Genomic DNA, 22,583 nt, shown 5'->3' with positions numbered 1-22,583 from the left:
ATAAAGGAAAGTCACCTACAAAGAAGCACCAGTAAGACTAAACTCTGATTACTCAGCAGAAACCATGCAAGTAAGAAGGCAATGGGATGACATATATAAAGCCTTGAAGGGAAAAAACTGCCAGCCAAGAATTATACATCCAGCAAAACTGTCTCTCAAATATGATGGCAAAATTAGCTTACTTCCAGATAAGCAGAAATTAAAGAATTACATAAAAACCAGACCAAATTACAAGAAATATTAAAGGGAATCCATTGGCTAGAGAACCAACACTAGATAACAACTCAAGACCAGGACACAGGACAGATCAACCAGATACCAACCCAGACAGGGAATTTACAAAACAAATCAAAGCTAAAATACTAAAAACAGGGAACCAGAGACATCAATATGTAAGTAACAACAACGTCAAAACAAAAAAGAGAGAATAACAGTGTAGTCATAGAACTTCCATATGGAGAGGAAGTCAAGGCAATATCAAGAAGTAAAAGACTAGTTTAAACTTAGAAAAATAAAGGTAAATTTCAAGGTAACCACAAAGGAAGTTAACAAACCTACTCATCAAAATAAAAAAGAAAAACATAACCCAGTGTCGTCGAGTCGATTCCGACTCACAGCGACCCTACAGCATAAAGACTCAGTAAATATAAAATCAACAATAATTAAAGAGATGAAAATACATAAACAAAAATAACTCAGTGCAGAAACTTAAGTGGAACAAAGAAACCAACAACACCACACACACAAAAAACTACAGCAGTAAACTCATAAATAATTACACTGGATACAAATGGCCTAAATGCACCAGTAAAAAGACAGAGTGGTAGAATGGATAAAAAAAACACAATCCATCTATACGCTGTCTACAAGAGACACACCTTAGATACAAAGACATAAACGAACTAAAACTCAAGGACAAGAAAAAATATATCAAGCAAACAATAACCAAAAAAGAGCAGGAGTGACAATATTAACCTTTGATAAAATAGACTTCAATGCAAAATCCACCTTAAAGGATAAGGAAGGACACTATATAATGATTAAAGGGTCAATACACCAGGAGGACAGAGTGATAATAAATACATACACACCGAATAACAGGGCTCCAAAATACATAAAACAAACTCTAATAGCATTGAAAAGAGAAATAGACAGCTCCACAATTATAGTAGGAGACATTAACATACCACTTTCGGTTAAGGACTGAACATCTAGAAAGAAACTCAATAAAAATACAGAAGATCTAAATGCCAGAATCAACCAACTCGACCTCAGACATATACAGAACACTCAACAGCAGCAATATACATGGAACCTTCTCCAGAATAGACCGCATATTAGGCCACAAAGCAAGTCTTAACAAAATTCAAAACATCAAAATAATACAAAGCATCTTCTCTGATCATAATGCCATAAAAGTAGAAATCAACAACAGAACAGCAAGGAAAAAAAATCAAATACGTGTAAACTGAACATCACCTTGCTTAAAAACTACTGGGTAGTAGAAATCAAGGATGGAATAAAAAAATTCATAGAATCCAATGAGAATGAAAATACATTTCAGGAGCCACACTGAGGCTCTGGGCCAGCACCTGGTGGCTCCAGAGTCGCAGCGGGCTGGGGTAGAGGTGGAGGTTGGAGGGTAGAAACAGGGACGGGCGGGCCATGCCAGTCCCCAATCCGAGCAGAGCCCACCTGAACCACACTGAGTGGCGCCGAGCGAGGTGGTTGGATCCCTGAGCACCCACGCTGCTGATGCTGGCCTGGGGGTCACTTTTCTTCCCACGGCTCTTCACGCTCTTCACCTGGTGGCTACACCGCTTGTGGCCCAAAAGAACAACACTGGTTTCTTCAGCGCAAGCTGTGCTGGCCACCGGGTCAGGGATCATCATTATCCGCTCCTGCAAAGATGTGATCACTGACAGGCACTGGCTTGCTTGAGAATATGTCTGGTTTTTGAATCCATACATGATCTATGACTACTACGCCATGGACCTCTGTGAATGGTACAAAACCAAGGATGAGAACCACAGATACTCCCTTACCACTTTTCAAAACTTCGTAAGTCAAAACCACCTCATGATCACACACCATGCAGTCATTCTGTTTGCCCTTGTACCTGTTGTGCAGAGGCTTAGGAGAGACCTGGGGGACTTCTTTGTTGGCTCAATCTTCACGGCAGAACTGAGTACTCATTTTGTGTCACTGGGCAGAGTTCTGATTCAGCTAAAGTAGCAGCACACCCTCTGTCCAAGCTGGACATAGTCCTCACCCTGGCCACCTTCCTTTCCTGTCAGATCCTTCTTTCCCTTTCATGTATTGGTCCTACGGCCGAAAGCAGGGACTAAGCCTGTTCCAAGTGTCATTCCATATCCCTTCCCGCTGCAATGTGGCCAATGCCTTCCTCATTACTCCCCAGATCTACTGTTCTCACTGCTGTGCAGGAACGCAGCCTGGCTCTTTGATGCTCCCCAAGCCAAAAATGATGGTTAAGTGCTCCCAGGAGTTAGGCAGTGACAGTGCCTCCTTACACTAGCTGCCTTCTCCGCTCAGTATTCTGTAGACCAAATTGTGCCCTGGATGGCCTCAGCTTTTGGGGTATTCATAAGCAGACAGTTTTGTGTTTCCTAAACAATGTTCATATTAACCTTCTTCTTCTAACCTGCCCCTTTTGCAAAAGCACTTTTTTCTTAGTAACAACTAACAGATCCTGTCAGACCTCCACTAGCAGCAAGGTGGTTTTAACGCAAGCTCAAGGATTCTTCCTTGGGTCCTATCTCAAGGGCTCTGGCAGGTAGCAGAAGCAGGGAGTGTGGTGTAGACAGACCAGGGTGATAAGTATCTAGCACCCAACTGGGCCCTACATATTGGCATCAGCCTCCCACCTATACAACCAACCACTCAGAGCAAGTACCCGCACATATGTACCGGGCCAGCAGAAGCAATAATGACTTGGTTCTTGAAGTACTATCTTCTTGGGATGTTGGTCTGGAAAAATCACTGTGGGTAGGTAGTTTTTATCGTTTACTAAAAGTGATGACCTATTGGTTCTTCTGCATCATACTTTCATCCGTGCGCCAACACTGAAGTCTCATGTCTTCTAACTTCTAGTCAGAAGTCTCACTGGGGGGCAGAAAGGCAGGGATGGGAACCTGAAACACTTGATAGGTAGATATGCCAAATGGTCAGTACAATCTTTATGGTGTACAAGTGCCAAACTTGTGAGCATGTTACGAACAGTCACAAACACTACTCCTTTTTCAGTGTGTCCCCTCAGGCCTATTCTCCCCATATCTACATGTCTAAGACTTTCTCATGAAAACTATAGGGGCAGGTGGAATGATGGCATCAGTAGCTACTTACTGGGTAGTGCTACTTTCTGACACTGTCCTTTTCATACGAAGTGGAAATTGACTTCTATACTCCAGACCATGAGATGTCTCATCAAGACTGCAGAGTGCTTTCCACAAGGCCTCCTGATACGCCAGAGCTTGTGATCCAAAGCCCATTCCTATATAAGTGTACATGCCTTTTAACCACAGAAGGGTGGAGAGCAAGAGTGCAGACAGCCCTGGTCAAATTATGCCTTGTAGACTGACTACCTTCTTCCTAAGGAGTCATCTGTTGCCCTTTACCCACCATTAGCAAAAAGGATCCTCTGGTGCCAACATTAATTATTCCTTATCAAGTAGGATGGGCTTCAGAAACTGCTACCATGAAGTTTTTTCCAAGCAGTAGTGAAAACTAGAATTTTTAAGGTGTCTTTTAATTCACTGTTGTCCATGAACTTTCATGAATACTGAATACGTAAAAGTGTTTCAAATTTTGACTATTTCAGTTGTTAATGGGTGCCATTTAAAAAATGTTAAATGCTGTCATTTTTCTGTTTTGTTTACTATCACATCTTTATAATTCATTCCTCTGGTGATTAAATTGGACTAATATTTCCCAACTTACTCTCATTTGTGAAATATACAATACTGACGTCCAAAAAAAAGAAAAAATGCACACATCTTACCAAAACCTTTGGGACACAGCAAAAGCAGTTCTGAGAGACTGATTGATAGCAATACATGCACACACCAAAAAAGATGGACCAAAATCAAAACATTAACACTACAGCTCAAACAAATAGCAAGAGAGCAGCAAAAGAAGCCCTCAGGCACCAGAAGAAAGAAAATAATAAAGATTAGAGCAGAAATAAGTGAAATAGAGAACCAAAAAAACAATTAAAATAATCAACAAGACCAAAAGTTGGATCTTTGGAAAGATCAACAAAATCGGCAAACCACTGGCCAGACTGACAAAAGAAAAGCAGATGAGGAAGCAGATAACCCGAATAAGAACTGAGACGGGAGATATCACAACAGACCCAACTGAAATAAAAAGGATCACAACAGAATACTATAAAAATTATACTCCAACAAATTTGAAAACCTAGACGCAATGGACACATAGTTCTAGAAAAACACTACCTACCTAACCTAACACAAACTGATGTAGAGAAACTAAACAACCCATAACAAAGAAAAGATTTAAGAGGCAATAAAAAAAAAACTTCCAACAACAACAAAAAAAAGCCCTGGCCTGGATGGCTTCACTAGATTCTACCAGACTTTCAGTGAAGAGATAATGCCAACACTACTCAAGCTATTTCAGACCATAGAAAAGGAAGGGATACTCCTGGACTCGTTCTATGAAGCCAACGTAACTCTGATACCAAGCCAGGTAAGGACACCACAAAAAAAGACAACTACAGACCAATATCCCTCATGAAAACAGACACAAAAATCCTCAACAAAATTCTAGTCAACAGAATTTAACAGCATATCAAAAAAAACAAAACAAAACAAAAAACATCATGGCTAAGTGGGATTCATACCAGGTATGCAGGGATGGTTCCGTATTAGAAAATGAATCAAGATTACCTTGATTACCACTACAAAACAAAACAAAAAAATCACATGATCATATTAATCGACACAGAAAAGGCATCCGACAAAGTCCAACACCCATTCATGATAAAAACTCTCAGCAAAATAAGAAAAGAAGGGAAATTTCTCAACAAAATAAAGGGTAGTTATACAAAAGCAACAGCCAACATCATTCCACAGAGAGACTTTCTGAAAGCATTCTCCATGAGAATGGGAACCAAACAAGGATGCCCTTTATCACCACTCTTATTCCATATTGTACTGGAAGACCTAGCTAGAACAGTAAGGCAAGAAAAATAAAGGGCATCCAAATTTGGTAAGGGAGAGTTTAAAACAATTTCTATTTGCAGATAATATGATCTTATACACAGAAAACCCCAAAGAATCTACAAGAAAAGTATTGGAGCTGATAGAAGATTTCAGCAAAGTATCACGATACAAGATAAACATACAAAAATCAGATGGATTCCTCTACATCAACAAGAGAACTTTGAAAAGGAAATCGCCAAATCAATACCATTTACGATAGCCCCCAAGAAGATAGAGTACTTAGGAATAAATCTAACCAGGGACATAAAAGATGGATACAAAGAAAACTACAAAACACTTCCACAAGAAACCAAGAGAGACCTATGTAAGTGGAAAAACATACCATGCTCATGGATAGGTAGACTCAGTATTGTGAAAATATCAATTCTACCCAAAGTGATCTACAGATACAAGGCAATCCCAATCCAAATTCCAAACAGCACTCTTTAATGATACAGAGAAACAAATCACCAACTTTATGTGGATAAGGAAGAGGCCCTAGAGAAGTAAAGCATTAATGAAGAAGAGCAAAGTGGGAGGTCTCACACTAACTGACTTTAGAATCTACTATACTGCCACAGTAGTCAAAACAGCCCCGTAGTGGTACAACAACAGACACACAGACCAATGGAACAGAATTGAGAATCCAGATGTAAATCCATCCGTCTATGAGCAGTTGACATTTAACCAAGGGTCAAAGTCCATTAAATGGGGAAAAGATATGCTCTTTAACAAATGGTTCTGGCAAAATTGGATGTTCGTCTGTTAAAAAAAAAGGAACAAGATCCATACCTCACACCATATACAAAAACTAACTCAAAATGGATCAGAGATTTAAATATAAAATCTAAAACAATAAAGATAATGAAACGAAAAACAGAGACAATGCTAGGGGCCCTAACACATGGCATAAATAGCATACAAACCATAACTCACAATGCGCAAACACCAAAAGAGAAACTAGATAACTGGGAGCCCTTAAAACTTAAATATTTATGCTCATCAAAAGAGTAAAAACAGAACATACAGACGGAAAAAATTTTCGGTTATGACATATCCTACAAGCGTCTTACCTCTAAAATCTACAAAATACTTCAACACCTCAATAACAAAAAGACAAATAATCCAATTAAAAAAGGGGCAAAGGATATGAACAGACACTTCACTAAAGAAGGCATTCAGGTGGCCAACAAACACATGAGGAAATATTCACGATCATTAGCCAACAGAGAAGAGCAAATAAAAACTATAATGAGATACCATCTCACCCTGACAATACTGGCGCTAATCCAAAAAACACAAAATAACAAATGTTGGAGAGGTTGCAGGGAGATTGGAACTCTTATGCACTGCTGGTAGGAATGTAAAATGATACAACCACTTTGGAAAGTGATACGGCACTTGCTTAAAAAGCTAGAAATAAGAAATACCATATGATCCAGCAATCCCATTTCTTGGAATATACCCTAGGCAAATAAGAGCCATCACACGAATAGACATATGCACTTCCATGTTCACTGCAGCATTATTCACAATAGCAAAAAAATGGAAACAACTTAAGTACCTATCAACAGATGAATGGATAAACAAGTATGGTACATTTACACAATGGAACACTATGCATTGATAAACAGCAATGATGAATCCCTGAAACATCTCACAACATGGATGAATCTGGAGGGCGGTATGCTGAGTGAAGTCAGTCAGTCCCAAAACGGCAAATATTGTATGAGACCACTATTTTAAGAACTTAAGAAAAGGTTTACATACAATAAAAAACATTCTTTGATGGTTAAGAGGGTTGAGGGGGGAGGGGAAATCACTAACTAGATAGTAGACAAGTGTCAACTTTGGTGAAAGGAAAGATAATACACAACATAGGGGAAATCAGCACAACTGTACAAAAGAAAAAACACAGAAGTTTTCTAGACACAACTAAACACTCTGAGTTTGAGTAGCTGCAGCTAGGGACCATAGACTCAGGGGACATCTAGGTAAACTGGCATAACATAGTTTACAAAGAAAACATTCTATATCCCATTTTGGTGAATAGCATCTGGGGTTGTAAAAGTTTGCAAGTAGCCATCTAAGATACATCTATTGGTCCCATCCTGTCCAGAACAAAGGAGAAAGAAGAAAACCAAGGATACCAGGTAAATATTTACCCAAAGGACTAAAAGACCACATGAATCAGAGACTCCATCAGCCTGATGCCAGAAGAACTAGATGGTGCCCAGCTACCACTAACAACTACTCTGATAGGGATCACAACAAAGAGTCCCGCACAGAACAGGAGAAAAATGTAGAATAGAATTCAAATTCACGAAAAAAGACCACACTTACTGGTCTGACAGACACAGGAGGAACCCCTGAGAATATGGCCTCTGGACAGTGTGATAATTCAAAACTGAAACCACTCCCAAAGCCCACTTTTCAGACAAAGATTAGACAGGCCTGTAAAACAAAAATAACACATGTGAGGAACATGCTTCTCAGTTCAACAAACATATGAGACCAAATGGGCAACTCCTGTTCAAAAGCAAGATGAGAAGGCAGGAAGGGAGAAGAACTGGATAAACGGACACAGGCAACCTGGGGTGGAAAGCGGGAGCATGCTGTCACATTGTGGGGATTGCAACCAATGTCACAAAACAATATGTGTATAAATTTTTGAATGAGAGATTAACCTGAGCTGTAAACTTTCAGCTAAAGCACAACAAATTTAAAAACAGAAATTAAAAACTTCTGTGCCTCAGAGGTTGCTATCAAGGAAGTGAAAAGAGAACGGGAGAAAATATTTGCAAATCATATATCTGATAAGGGACTGCTGTTGTTGTGTCAATTCCAAGTCATGGCAACCCCAAGTGTGTAGAGTAGAACTGCTCCCTAGGGTTCTCAAGGCTGCGAGTTTTCAGAAGCAGGCTGCCAGAACTGTCTTCCTAGATGCCTCCGAGTGGTTAAGTTCAAACTACCAACCTTTCGGCTGCTGATCTGGCCTCTGGTATCTGGGGATGAGAGAATACCACTTCCCAACGAGGATGGAGAAGTGGGAAGGTGAGGAATGAATCCATTTCCAGGTGAGAACTGAATTCAGGCTGATTCTCATCACTCAGTTAACAATGAAGGTGGGGTTTGCCCACCGTTTTCCTTGCTTAGTGAAGTTCACCACTATGATTATAAATCTATCTGTTTTGTCTTTAATTCTGTTAAGTTTCGCTTTATGTAACTCAAGGCTATGTTCTGACATTCTCTTGTATTTTGACACCTATCTTTATTAAGGGTTTCTTGTTGTTGTCGTTAGGCGCCGTCAAGCCTGTTTGGACTCATAGCGACCCTATGCACAACAGAACAAAACACTGCCCAGTCCTGAGCCATCCTTACAATTGTTGTTATGCTTCAACTCATTGTTGCAGCCACTGTGTCAATTCGCCTGGTTGAGGGTCTTCCTCTTTTCCGCTGACCTGTACTCTGCCAAGCATGATGTCCTTCTCCAGGGACTCATCCCTTCTGACAACATGTCCGAAGTATGTAAGATGCAGTCTCACCATCCTTGCCTCTAAGAAGCATTCTGGCCGTACTTCCTCCAAGACAGATTTGTTCATTCTTTTGGCAGTCCATGGTATATTCAATATTCTTCACCAACACCACAATTCAAAGGCCTCAAATCTTCTTCGGTCTTCCTTATTCATTGCCCAGTTTCACATGCATATGATGTGAGTGAAAATACCATGGCTTGGGTCAGGTGCACCTTAGTCTTCAGGGTGATATCTTTGCTCTTCAACACTTTAAAGAGGTCCTTTGTAGCACATCTGCCCAATGTAATGTATCTTTTGATTTCTTGACTGCTGCTTCCATGGCTGTTGATTGTGGATCCAAGGAAAATGAAATCCTTGACAACTTCAATCTTTTCTCCATTTATCATGATGTTGCTCATTGGTCCAGTTGTGAGGATTTTTGTTTTCTTTATGTTGAGGCGCAATCCATACTGAAAGCTGTGGTCTTTGATCTCCATGAGTAAGTGCTTCAAGTCCTCTTCACTTGCAGCAAGCAAGGTTGTGTCATCTGCGTAACTCAGGTTGTTAATGAGTCTTCTTCCAATCCTGACACCCATTCTTCTTCATATAGTCCAGCTTCTCGGATTATTTGTTCAACATACAGATTAAATAGGTATGGTAAAAGAATACAACCCTGACGCACATCTTTCCTGACTTTAAACCAATCAGTATTCCCTTGTTCTGTCTGAACAACTGCCTCTTGATTTATGTAAAGGTTCCTCATGAGCACAATTAAGTGTTCTGAAATTCCCATTCTTAGCAGTGTTATCCATAGTTTGTTATGATCCACACAGTCGAATGCCTTTGCATAGTCAATAAAACACAGGTAAACATCCTTCTGGTATTCTCTGCTTTCAGCTAGGATCCATCTGACAACAGCAATGATATCCCTGGTTCCACGCCCTCTTCTGAATCCAGCCTGAATTTCTGGCAGTTCCCTGTGGATATACTGCTGCAGCCATTTTTGAATGATCTTCAGTAAAATTTTGCTTGCGTGTGATATTAATGATATTGTTCTATAATTTCCGCATTTGGTTGGATCACCTTTCTTGGGAATAGGCATAAATATGGATCTCTTCCAGTCAGTTGGCCAGGAAGCCGTCTTCCATATTTCTTGACATAGACGAGTGAGCACCTCCAGCGCGCTGCATCTGTTTGTTGAAACATCTCAGTTGATATTCCATCAATTCCTGGAGCCTTGTGTTTCACCAATGCCTTCAGAGAAGCTTGGACTTCTTCCTTCAGTACCATCAGTTCCTGATCATATGCCACCTTTTGTAATGGTTGAATATCGACAAATTCTTTTTGGTACAATGACTCTGCGTATTCCTTCCATCTTCTTTTGATGCTTCCTGTGGCACGACTCAAAATGAGAAGAAACAACTGCAAACATCCATTAATAATCGGAACCTGGAATTTATGAAGCATGAATCTAGGAAAATTGGAAATCGTCAGAAATGAAATGGAACTCATAAACATTGATATCCTAGGCATTAGTGAGCTGAAATGGACTGGTATTGGCCACTTTGAATCAGACAATCATATAGTCTACTGTGCTGGGACTGACAACTTGAAGAGGAATGGTGTTGCATTCATTATCAAAAAGAATGTTTCAAGATCTATCCTGAAGTACAACGCTGTCAGTGATAATATCCATATGCCTACAAGGAACACCAGTTCATACGACTATTATTTAAATTTATGCACCAACCACTAGGGCCAAAGATGAAGAAACAGAAGATTTTTATCAGCTGCTACAGTTTGAAATTGATCAAACATGCAATCAAGATGCATTGATAATTACTGGCGATTGGAATGTGAAATTTGGAAACAAAGAAGAAGGATCAGTAGTTGGAAAATATGGCCTCGGTGATAGAAACAATGCCGGAGATCGAATGATAGAATTTTGCAAGACCAACGACTTCTTCATTGCAAATACCATCTTTCACCAACATAAGCGGCAGCTATACACGTGGACCTCGCCAGATGGAACACACAGAAATCAAATTGACTACATCTGTGGAAAGAGACGATGGAAAAGCTCAATATCATCGGTCAGAACAAGGCCAGGGGCCGACTGTGGAACAGACCATCAACTGCTCATATGCAAGTTCAAGCTGAAACTGAAGAAAATCAGAGCAAGTCCACAAAAGCCAAAATATGACCTTGAGTATATCCCACCTGAATTTAGAGACCATCTCAAGAATAGATTTGATGCACTGAACACTAGTGACCGCAGACCAGACGAGTTGTAGAATGACATCAAGGACATCATTCATGAAGAAAGCAAGAGGTCACTGAAAAGACAGGAAAGAAAGAAAAGACCAAGGTGGATGTCAGAGGAGACTCTGAAACTTGCTCTTGAGCATCGAGCAGCTAAAGAAAAAGGAAGAATTGATGAAGTAAAAGAACTGAACAGAAGACTTCAAAGGGCCTCTCGAGAAGACAAAGTATTATAATGACATGTGCAAAGAGCTGGAGATGGAAAACCAAAAGGGAAGAACACGCTTGGTGTTTCTCAAGCTGAAAGAACTGATTAAGGGTTTACCCCATTATAAAGAGATTTTTTTTTTTAATAACTAAAAATCTCTTTACCTCCAAAAAAAAAAAAAAAAAGATCTGGTAAAAGGTGAGTCATTAATACATATATATACATATTCTGTCTAATTTAATAAGTTGTTGGTAAGACAGCTTAAAATAGATACGAAAAATATAAAAATCTAATGAAATTTTGTACTCAAGTTTGCTTCACAAGGTCTTGAAGGTTTCAGTCAACTTTAAAGAAAATGGTAGACAGTATCAGACTACAGATATAATTCATGCATAAAAGCCAACATGAAACTGCATCAGCAAAATCAGCATAACAATATTCATTTATACACACAACCCAGAAGTACACACTGAACACCTACCCTATGCCAGGTGGTAGCAATTCTCAAGCTTTTTGGTCTCACGATCCTTGACTCTCTTAAAAATTATTATATATCCCCAAAGAGTTTCTGTTTTATGGGTAATATCTATCAATATTTACCATATAAGAAATTAAACACTCAAACCAAACCTGTTGCCATCAAATCAATGCCAATTAAAGCTGAAAAAATTTTAAAACATAAGATTACACCAGCACACACACCATTAGCCAACACAGTAATGTTATCACATATATAATTTCTGGGAAACTGCACGGTACACATGTGTGATAATGACAGTGAGAAAGTCAAATAACATCTTAGTATTATTGTGAAAAGTTTTGATTTCATGGATGCTCTGAAAGTCTCAGGGACCCAGTGTCCCTAGACCACCTACTGAGAACCATTGTTATAGGTCTGAGGAACCAATAATAACATACACACAGATCTCTCTCTGGGTGTAATTCAGTGATAGAACAAAACAAAAAAGTAAATCAATAAATATATGATGTCAGGGAGTGACAAATGCCATGGACAATAAAATAGGATAAAGGGAAAGAGAGTGACAAGTGAGAGAGGTGGGTAGGAGCGGACATTGAAGGAACTTGCAATGCCAAGGTTTGAGGGAATAATGTTCCAGATGGAAGGAACAGAAAACACAAAGACCCTCGAAGCCACTGGAGACTTATGAGCATGGGAATGACTTGATCTAATTAAGGTTTTAAAAATAACACTCTGGATTCCACATGAAACACAGACTGGGAGGGCAAGTGCAATAACGGAAGTAGAGAAGTGAGGAGGCTATTGCTGCAGTCCTGCAAGAAGTGGTGGTGGCTTAGAGAGTACAGTAGCAGGGGGCGGGGGGTTAGATTTGAACAGATATGGGAGTTATTTTGAAGTGAAAGCCGTAAGAAGGAAGGAGCAGACATGGGGTGTGAGGGAAAAAAAGAACATGAATTCTCCTCAGTCTTTTTCACCAGTTCCTATACATCTTAAATACATTATTGCCCAAAGCTTTGATTTGGGCCTTATTCCATCTAATCTCGTTCAATCATGCTTCACCTATTACTTCGCATATCCACAACTCTTATCTCTACAATCTCCAGAATTAAACTTCTATTTTCTCCATTATCTATCTATGTTGGTATCTTAAAAGTACCCCAAATTCAGCAATCACCTAAACTTCTTTATCTAAATATGGCCTGTTCTTGAGTTCTCTAACTTAATGTCTTATTGTTTCTCCAATCACCTCAACTATCCACTGCAGCTCAGCAATCGCTCTCTTACACGTTCCTCTTTCTCATGGTCTTTTTCCTAGTTCAAGCCTGTATTATCTTCCACCTGCTATCATCCACTTAGCTGCCAACGTTATATTTCCCTAACCAGGGGCCAAAGCATTACTGATTTGGTCCCACTTTCTGATCTCAACTCTCATATAATAGACATCTATTGTTTTAGGGCACATACTTACTTCCTACTCATTCTACTTCAGTTCATTCTAGCTGATTCTACCAATAAGGCACACAACTTAAGCTCAGACAATAAGATGCTCACAATGATTAGTACAGGTATTAATCCCCAACAGAGCCACTGAAGTGCTATAAGAATTTTGCTGAGACGTCTTGGGCAGAGGCTTAGGCTTTTTTTTACTGCTGTAACTGCCATTGCCATTGCTATCTTTTACCACCAGATAACAGCCTCTCTCAGACGACAACGCAGAAGAAATAAAGTTCAATGAATGAAATGAAACGGTACAATCTGTGAAATGGGAAGGAATGAAGACTTTGATTCATTCAATCAAAAATTTATTTTGCATTCCTATTCATGGCAGGCACTATTCTTGATGCTGGGGATTCAACACTGAATAAAACAGAAAAAGCCCCTGCCCTCATGGAGCTTCCAGTCTAGTGGTAGTAAAGAGATGATAAAATATGTCAGGTGGTGGTAAGTGCACTGAAGAGAAATAAAGCAGGGTGTGAGAACATGCGCTTAAAGGAAATGAGGAAAACAAGCTACGCAGATACCTGGGGGAAGAGCCCTGTTTGTAATACCTGTAATGTCTAATACAGTGTTTATATGAAGTAGGTATTTGATAAATATCTTCTGAATTATTATATTAATTAAATATATTATACTATATTAATTTAATTAATTACAATAATTAATTGTAAATAATGGCTCAGGATATTCTTGGGGAAACCACAGAGTAATAATTCTTATTCATATAAGAGAAAATGTTGACACACAAGGTAAGATGTTTACTATACTTCTCCAAACCATAGTGAATTACAGTAGATAAGTATTTTCATTTTTTATTAGTAATCTACAAAATTATCTTTGAACTAGACCTACCCAATGGAGTACGTATTTGTGATGAGGAGTCCCTGGTTGGTACAGTTAACACACTTGGCTACTAGCCTAAAGGTTGGAGGTTTGAATCCACCCAGAGGCATCTCGGAAGAAAGGCCTGGAGAGGTACTTCCAGAAAATTAACCACTGAAGCCCTATAGGGTCGCCGTGAGTTGAAATCAACTTGATGGTGGCTGGTTTTACCGGTTTTTATGACTATATGAAGACCATACCAATATTTACAATACAAACGGTGCCAGTAAATGCTAAGAGCCATGTGAAAACCAATACCAAAAAATGAATGAAGATGTTCAGAAGTCTGTTAACATCCCAGTCATGGTGATCAAGAAAGGTACTAAGGAAAAAGGCATTTGCACCAAGGTTTGAAGGGATAAGGAGAATTTTTTTTTTTTTTTTAGCATACAAATCAAAAGTTTTTAGTATACTCACAGAGTATACAACCAGCAGCACAATCAATTCTAGAACATTTTCATCACCTCAAAAAAGGAACTCTGTTTCCCTTAACTACCACACCCCTCCCCTAGTCCTCTCATCCTTCCCAGCCATAAGTAACCAGTAAGCTACTTTCTGTCTATATTTGCCCATTCCGGACATTTCACACAAATGGAATCATATAATGTGTGTTTTTTGACTGGTTTTTCACTTAGCATAATGTTTTCAAGGTTCACTCATGTTGTAACATGTATCAGTACTTCATTCCTTTTTAAGGCCAAATAATATTCCACTGGATATATATGTATCACATTTTGTTAATCCATTCATTAATTGATGGGCATTTGGGTCCTTTCCACCTTTTGGCTATTATGAATAAAGCTGCTACGAAATTTGTGTTCAAGTGCTTGTGTGGTAGAATTTTAACAGGAGACAAGAAATGAAATATTTTAAATCATTCTATCTCAAAGATTAAATGAGTTTTCATAAAGTTATGCTTATTCAAGTCAAAAGACATTGTCCTTGAAAAAAATTTTAATGTTAAACCATCCTCTTTAAATGATACATTGGCAATAGCAAAAGGTAGTTTGTTAATGTACTTAATTGCTTTTTTTTTTTTTGCTTTTCTGTTAAATCCAAAAATACAAGAAACATAGTTGACTGAAGGGAATGGCATGAACAAAGGAAAGGAGACAGAAACATGCAAGATGTCTTCATAGCAACATGCAAGCCTCAAATGATAGACAGGTGATGGCTCTGCTTGAGATGGACTGGCCAGGAATTGAGCTTGGGTCTCGAAGTATGGAAGGTAAGAATTCTACCAGTGCACTACCACTGCCCTCAAGGAAAACTACAGCACACCCCCTTCCCCCAGTGTTGAGATCACATTTCAGCAGGAGATGAGATACATAGGTCAAAAGATCTTAAATGCGAGGCTAAGGAGTTGGGGCTTTATCCTACAGTCAACAGAGAAAGTAATACAGTTCTTTAAATACGAAATTGACTCCAAGATGTCACTTCATTCAACAAACAGTAAATGAGCTACTACTGCATGAAAAGCACTGAATTTGGTACTACGAAAACAGACTGAATTAAACTTCATTCCTGCTCTTTTAGAACTTAGTCTTCAGTGGAAGAAAACTGTCTCTATTCATTACCTACATCTTCACCCATCTTTTAGAATGGATAATATATACTACTAAAAAAGGTCATTTTTAAAAGGGAAATAGGGGGCTATTCTTGTGCTTAGCAGTTTTAATTCATCCATCGTTTGACAATGTTAATTGCTGGGTGTACAAAGGTAAGCAAGATATAACCCTTATCCTACAGAAGCTTACAGTCTAAACCCGTTGCCGTCAAGTGGATTCCAACTCATAGTGACCCTATAGGACAGAGAAGAACTGCCCCATAGAGTTTTCAAGGAGCGCCTGGCAGATTCCAACTGCCGACCTCTTGGTTAGCAGCCGTAGCACTTAACCACTATGCCACCAGGTTTCTACTTACAGTCTAGAGTCTATAAACTTATAAAGTTCTCCAGAAGAAACTAACAACAGACATTTAGGCAGATATTATTTACCTATGGCTCCTAACTTAATAGCAAAAAGCAAACAAGCGCTAGCTACTACTCACTATTTTAATCATTTTACATGTTAACCAATTTATCCTCATAACAACCTTATGAGAAAGGAATTACTATATTATTGTAAGATATTATTAATACATTATATTAATTTTATCATCTTTTTCCAGGATCACCGTTTAATGATGTAATTTCTGCTAATGAAAAACTGTTGTACATATGGTTGCTGTTTCATTCCCATCAGCACACAAACATACTGTAACTTCTCTCATTTAGAAAAAGTCCTCTTGACTTCACATCCCCTCACACCATTTCTCTCTCTGATTCTCTTAGAGCAAAACCCCTTGAAATCAAGAGCTGTCTATGTGAGTTGTCTCCAACTCCTCTCGACAACTTCTCACCACATCACCATTATCACCATGGACCAAGCCATTATCGTCGCTCACCTGGATGAGTGCAACAGCTCCTAACTGGTCTCCCTGCTTTTTGTCCACCTCTACCCCTTTACCCTCAGTTCAGTCTATTCTCAGAACCACAGCCAGAGAAATTGTTTTCGATCTTAAGTCAGATGACATCACTTCTCTGCTCACAACCCTGCAATTATTCCTACTTCACCCAGAGTAAAAGCCCAAATCTTAACAACTGTCTACAAAGTTCTACTTAATTGGTCCTATCATATCTCTAGCTTCTTCTCCTACTACTTTCCCCCTCACTTATTCTGTTCTGAAATCATATTGGCTTCTTCTGCTGTTCCTCAAAGGTCACATTTCCACCTCAGGGCCTTTTCCTTTAGTGTTCCGTCTGCCTGGAATGCTCTTCCCCCTGGATATTCATATTTCATCACCTCTTTTTGGAAACCCTGGTGGCGTAGTGGTTAAGTGCTACGGCTGCTAACCAAAAAGGTCGGCAGTTCGAATCCACCAGGCGCTCCTTGGAAACTCACGGGGCAGTTCCACTCTGTCCTGTAGGGTCACTATGAGTTGGAATCGACTCAATGGCCGTGGGTTTGGGTGTTTTTGGGTTCAGGTGTTTGCTCAAATGCCACCTTTGAGCGAACCTGTGAGCTTTTCCCTGATCACATTTTAAATTGCATCCCCAACTCCGTATTCCTTAAACCTTTTCTCTGCTCTGTTTTTCTCCACGACACTTACCATCACCTAAAATACTATGTATTTTATTTCCTGGGACATAAACTCAAAGAGGACAGAAATTTTAGTCTATTTTTCTTACTGTTATACCGCCAGCATTTAAAGCAGTACCTGGCGTATGACAGGTGATCAATAATGTTTGCATGAATTATTTCATGTCTATCAGGGAGCCTAACAAATCACCTAGCCTGGTATTCCAGGAAAAGATCATCAAGCTTCTCTAAGATTTCTCCCAGTTCTCTGATCCCTAGAAGGATTATACTTCGCCTAGAAAGAAAAAGTGTGCTTTGTCTCCTCAGCCACAAGGAGGAGTTGGGAGGAGCTGAGCAAAAAAAAAAAAAAGGAAACGAGAAAATGCTGCTTCCTTGCTTTTCCTATGGTTGCCTCAAGGTGGAAGAAAACTGGACTTGAAAACCCTGGTGGCGTAGTGGTTAAGTGCTACCGCTGCTAACCAAAAGGTCGGCAGTTCAAATCCATCTGGATGCTTCTTGAAAACTCTGTTGGGCAGCTCTATCCGTCCTATAGGGTCACTATTAGTCAGATTGGACTAGACAACAATAGGTTTTTTTTTTTTTTTGGTTTGGTAGTTTAAAGGAATGATTTTCTCCATACTAACAGCTACCTTGGAGCCCTGGTGGTGCAGTGGTTAAGAGCTCGGCTGCTAACCAAAAGGTCAGCAGTTCGAATCCACCAGCCGCTCCTTGGAAACCCTATGGGGCAGTTCTACCCCGTCCAATAGGGTCGCTATAAGTCGGATTCGACTCGACGGCAACGGTTTTTTTTTTGTTGTTGTTGTTATTTACCTATATTCACACAAACGTAAATATTAAAAGCCACAATCCTTTCGAACACCACACAGAGGGCAACGAAATCAACCCACAGGCCATTAAGGATGAAAAGAGTGTTTCTTTAGCTCCACCACTAAGAATTCTCCATAAATTCGCGGGCAGAGCTTCTATTACCACTCACAGCTGAAGGCCAAGGGGTCAACACTCTCTGGCCAATTCCTCTGGATGTTTACATGAAACAGCTACAGTTCTTAAACGTTACAAGCAAGGCGCTCCCAGGGCTAAATTTCTCAGACTTGGCCGATCGCAGAGAAGGTCCTGAGTGACCAAACACACATTAACGCCACTCGGGGGATGGACTCACCGCCACCTGTTGATCCCCACGTTAGACGAGCCGGCGAACCAGGGGTCGAGGATGTAGACGCAGCGGATGGTGTCGGCGCCCTGAATGCACTCCTTCAGGGCGGGGTTGTCGTGCAGCCGGAGCCCCTTTCGGAACCAGTGCACGGCGTTCACCCCCATCCCGGCGGCCAGCGGGTCAGCGCCGAGTTCCTCCAGAGAGAATTTCAAGCAAGCAAGGTCCGGCTCATAGCCGACCCCTTCGCTTCCAGGAGAATCGCCAAGCCCAAGGAGTAAGAAAGGGCGGCAGAGGGGGGACAGGAAAAAATGAATCCGAGGAGGGGACGTGCGAAGGAGAGGGCGCTGGAGGCGCAGTTGGAAGATGAATGGAGGCTGCCCAGCCCGGGTGTGACGCCCTTTAGCACCCGGCGCAGGCCTCAACTGCCTGGAGGAGACGCATAACTTCGAGGGCCTGGGACCCCTCCGGGGGTGAGCAAGTTCCAGGAGCGCGAGCCGCCACGACGGCCCGAGAAGGCAAAGGCGGCCCCAGAAGGTTCGTCACGGAAGCCTCGCCCCACCAAGGCTGCCCTCGAGGAGAAAACGGCCCGGCGCAGGTGAGTCACCCAGAGAAATGAGAGAGGATTCGGCCACTGTCAGGAACTCTGCCTCGCGGCCCGGGACAGACGAACGAGGACGAAGGCGGTGGTCGAGGACGCTGGACGGTTGCCGGCCGGTGACCAGTCCCGAGGCTGCCCGGGTGATTCCGCCGCCGCCGCCGCCGACGCGTCAGCGGCCTCGGCCCCGCCCCCGGCTCCTCATTGGCGAGCACACTCCCCACGTGACCACCGGCACCTCACGTTTCTGAAGTGTGTTTACTACACCGGCTCTGGCTGAGGAATCTTCTCGTGCTTCGATCACTTCCGGAGAGCAGCAGCAGCTCCAGACTGTAGATCCTCGCCCCAGTGCTGGGATCCCTGTCTCTGGCCCTTTCCTCGGCCGTCTGGTCGCGGTCCCCACAGGCGCCAGCGATGACCACAGGCCCCATGTGAGGGAAGGCTTGGCTCCGCCCCCGGGGGCCGTGAGCGGCCACTATTGGCTGAGGCTCGCTGAGGCCCGGATGAGCACGGGGATGCGGGCAGCTCGCGGGCACGCGCTCAGCACTGGGAGGCGCGCGTGCGCTCTTTCTGCGTCCCTGCGATCTGGAGCGCGCAGGGCGATTCCTCCCGTAGGGCGGTGGGAGGCCGGGAAGGAGGCCCTCTGGGAGTCAACCGTGAAGCCTGGCCAGGAGTAGGGGAGATTGGGGTGGAAGCAGGAGATTGGGAGGCTCCACTTAGACTTCCAGCCCAAACCATGTGCTTCGGTCCAGCTTTGGTCGGAGATCCCTGCTTTGGCGTGTCTGTAACTGGCGCTCCTACCATTCTGTGCGTCTGTGGCGCGGTACGCTTGGACTCCGACAGTGATGTGTCAATTTACTTGTTCCTGATGCGGCCCTTGCCTGCCTTTGTAGAGATAATGGACTGTGGGCCATGTCATTTCTTGAACACATGATGGCCTTGTATTCATTCAACAATTACTTACTGAGAGCCTCTTATGTGCCAGACATTTTCAAGGCTCGGGGGGCGGGGGGTACAAGAGAGAATACCAGAAAAACCCAAATCACTTGCCATTGATTGGATTCCTGCTCATGGTGACCCCACGTGTGTCGGTAGAACTGTGCTCCATAAAAGAGACAAAAACCACAGCCCTCCTGAAGCCTGCAATCTGTGACTCCTAACTTTTGAGGTTGCTATTCTTTTTGTCTCTATAAAAATATCCTTTGGAACCTGCTGCTTACTATAACCAACTTTGAGCTACCTAGTGTATTTCTACACATTCCTTTAGACTCAGATGGAGCGTTACCTAATTTGTGAAATTATTTCTGACTCCCAGGGTGGGTTTAGGGCCTCCCCCTCAGCTCTCCACACATGTGTCTGATACATCACTTAATACACTATAAAACCTAAACCTAGTGTGGCGTAGTGGTTAAGTGCTATGGCTGGTAACCAAAGGGTCGGCAGTTCGAATCCACCAGGTACTCCTTGGAAACTCTATGGGGCAGTTCTGCCCTGTCGTATAGGGTCACTATGAGTCAGAATTGACTCGACGGCATGAGTCAGAATTGACTCAATGGCACTGGGCTGGTTCAGATCCTTGGAAACACTGTGGGGCAGTTCTACTCTGTCCTACAGTGTTGGCTATGAGTTGGAATCAACTCAACTGCGAGGGGTTTGGTTTTTGGTTTTACTGTAGTACCTAAGGCTCTTGGGTGCCCCAAACGTTTTGAGGTTGGCCACGAACCAAAAGGATGCCAGTTCAAACCCACCCAGTGGTGCCTTGAAAGAAAGACCTGATGATCAGCTTCTGTAAAGATTCCAAATCAAACCAAAAAATCAAACCCAGTGCTATAGGACAGAGTAGAGCTGACCCGTAGGGCTTCCAAGGAGCAGCTGGTGGATTTGAACTGCCAATCTTTTGATTAGCAGCCAAGCTTTTAACCACTGCACCACCACCACCACACACACCACATACATTGCTGTTGAGTCAATTCAGACTTATAGCAACCCTATAGGACAGGATATAACTGCCCCATAGGGTTTACAAGGAGCTCCTGATGGATTTGAACTGCCAACCTTTTGGTTTGCAGCCATAGCTCTTAGTCACTACACCACCAGGGTTTCTACTACACCACCAGGGCTCTGTAAAGATTAAAAAAAAAGAAAAACCAAACCTATTGCTGTTGAGTCCGGCCCATAGCGACCCTATAGGACAGAGAAGAATCGCCCCATAGAGTTTCCAAAGAGCGCCTGGTTGATTTGAACTGCCGACCTTTTTGGTTAGCAGACATAGCTCTTAATCACTACACCACCAGGGTTTCCATAAAGATTAGGGCCAAGGAAACCCTATGGAGCTTATTTCTCTGTAGCACATGGGGTAGCCATGTGTTGAAACTGACTTGTCGGCCATGGGTTTGGGTTTTTTTTTTTTTTTTGGTATTCTCTACTGTATCCTCAGCATGTTGTACCTAGTAGGAAGTCGGTGCTCAGTAATATAGTGTCTCTGACTCCATTAAAGTTTGACTTCCTAAGGGCAAGGTTTCTGTCTAGGTCATCTTTTTGCATCATCAACACCTAGTCCAGACCCTGACGTTTATACACTAAAATGTTTGTTGAATGAATGAATGTATATTGTTTGCCACCAGTTTGGGTGGCAAGGTTAAAAGGAAGAAGGAAATGGCAATAAAGTAAATTAAGTCATCTAAAAAGCCAATATGTCTAAACACTCTTCCCTACCCCTGTTGCCACGGGGAGGGTATATCATCCTTTCTTTGCTTTCTGTTGTCGTTAGGCGCCATTGACTCGGTTCTGACCCACAGTGACCCTGTGTGCAACAGAACAATAACATTGCGTGGTCCTACACCATCCTAACAATTGTTGCAGCATTTGAACCTATTGTTGCAGCCCGTGTGTCAATCCGTCTCATTGAGGGTCTTCCTCTTTTTTGTTGACCTCTACTTTACCAAGCCCTGATGGCATAGTGGTTAAGAGCTTGGCTGCTAACCAAAAAGTTAGCAGTTCAGATCCAAAAGCCACCCCTTGGAAACCCTATGGGGCAGTTCTACTCTGCCCTGTAGGGTCATTATGAATCAGAATTGACTCGACAGCAATGGGTTTGGTGTTTTTGGTTCCTACTTTATCAAGCATGATGTCCTTCAAGGACTGGTCTCTCCTTATAACATGTACAAAGTATGTGAGACAAAGTCTCACCATCCTCCCTTCTAGGGAACATTCTGGCTGTACTTCTTCCAAAGTTTATTCATTCTTCTGGCAGTCCATGTTTTGTTGTTGCTGTTGGGTGCTGTTGGGTTGGTTCCTACTCATAGGAATGAGACACTGCCCGGTCTTGCACTATCCTCACAGTCATTGCTATGTTTGGGCCCATTGTTGCAGCCACTGTGTCAGTCCCTCTCACTGAGGGTCTTCCTCTTTTTTGCTAACCCTCTACTTTACCAAGCATGATGTCCTTTTCCAGGAACTGGTCCCTCCTGATAACATGTCCAAAGTATGTGAGATGAACTCTAGCCATCCTTGCTTCTAAGCACCATTTTGGCTGTAGTTCTTCTAAGACAGGTTTTTTTTGTTCTTCTGGCAGTCCTTGGTATTTTCAATATTTTTCGCCAACACT

At 41.9% G+C, this 22,583-nt stretch overlaps 1 protein-coding gene and 1 pseudogene across 3 annotated transcripts in view; one reads left to right on the top strand and one right to left on the bottom strand.

Annotated features, from left to right (window-relative positions):
- LOC111751956 (TLC domain-containing protein 3A-like) overlaps positions 1–2,493 on the top strand; it is a 53,841-nt pseudogene extending 51,348 nt beyond the window's left edge.
- CRY1 (cryptochrome circadian regulator 1) overlaps positions 1–19,408 on the bottom strand; it is a 120,251-nt gene extending 100,843 nt beyond the window's left edge. The window contains exon 1 of one of the 3 annotated variants that reach the window (XM_064283653.1): positions 18,388–19,408. In XM_064283653.1, the coding sequence (XP_064139723.1) occupies positions 18,388–18,545 (158 nt within the window). In that variant the 5' untranslated portion in view covers positions 18,546–19,408. The remainder of the gene's footprint in view (positions 1–18,387) is intronic. The other 2 variants (XM_003405313.4, XM_064283652.1) reach the window with 2 other exon arrangements.
- Between the last annotated feature and the right edge of the window lie 3,175 nt (positions 19,409–22,583).

The sequence above is a fragment of the Loxodonta africana genome, chromosome 4, assembly GCF_030014295.1.
Source record: "Loxodonta africana isolate mLoxAfr1 chromosome 4, mLoxAfr1.hap2, whole genome shotgun sequence".
NCBI lineage: Eukaryota > Metazoa > Chordata > Mammalia > Proboscidea > Elephantidae > Loxodonta > Loxodonta africana.
This window is presented reverse-complemented; position numbering and strand designations above follow the sequence as displayed.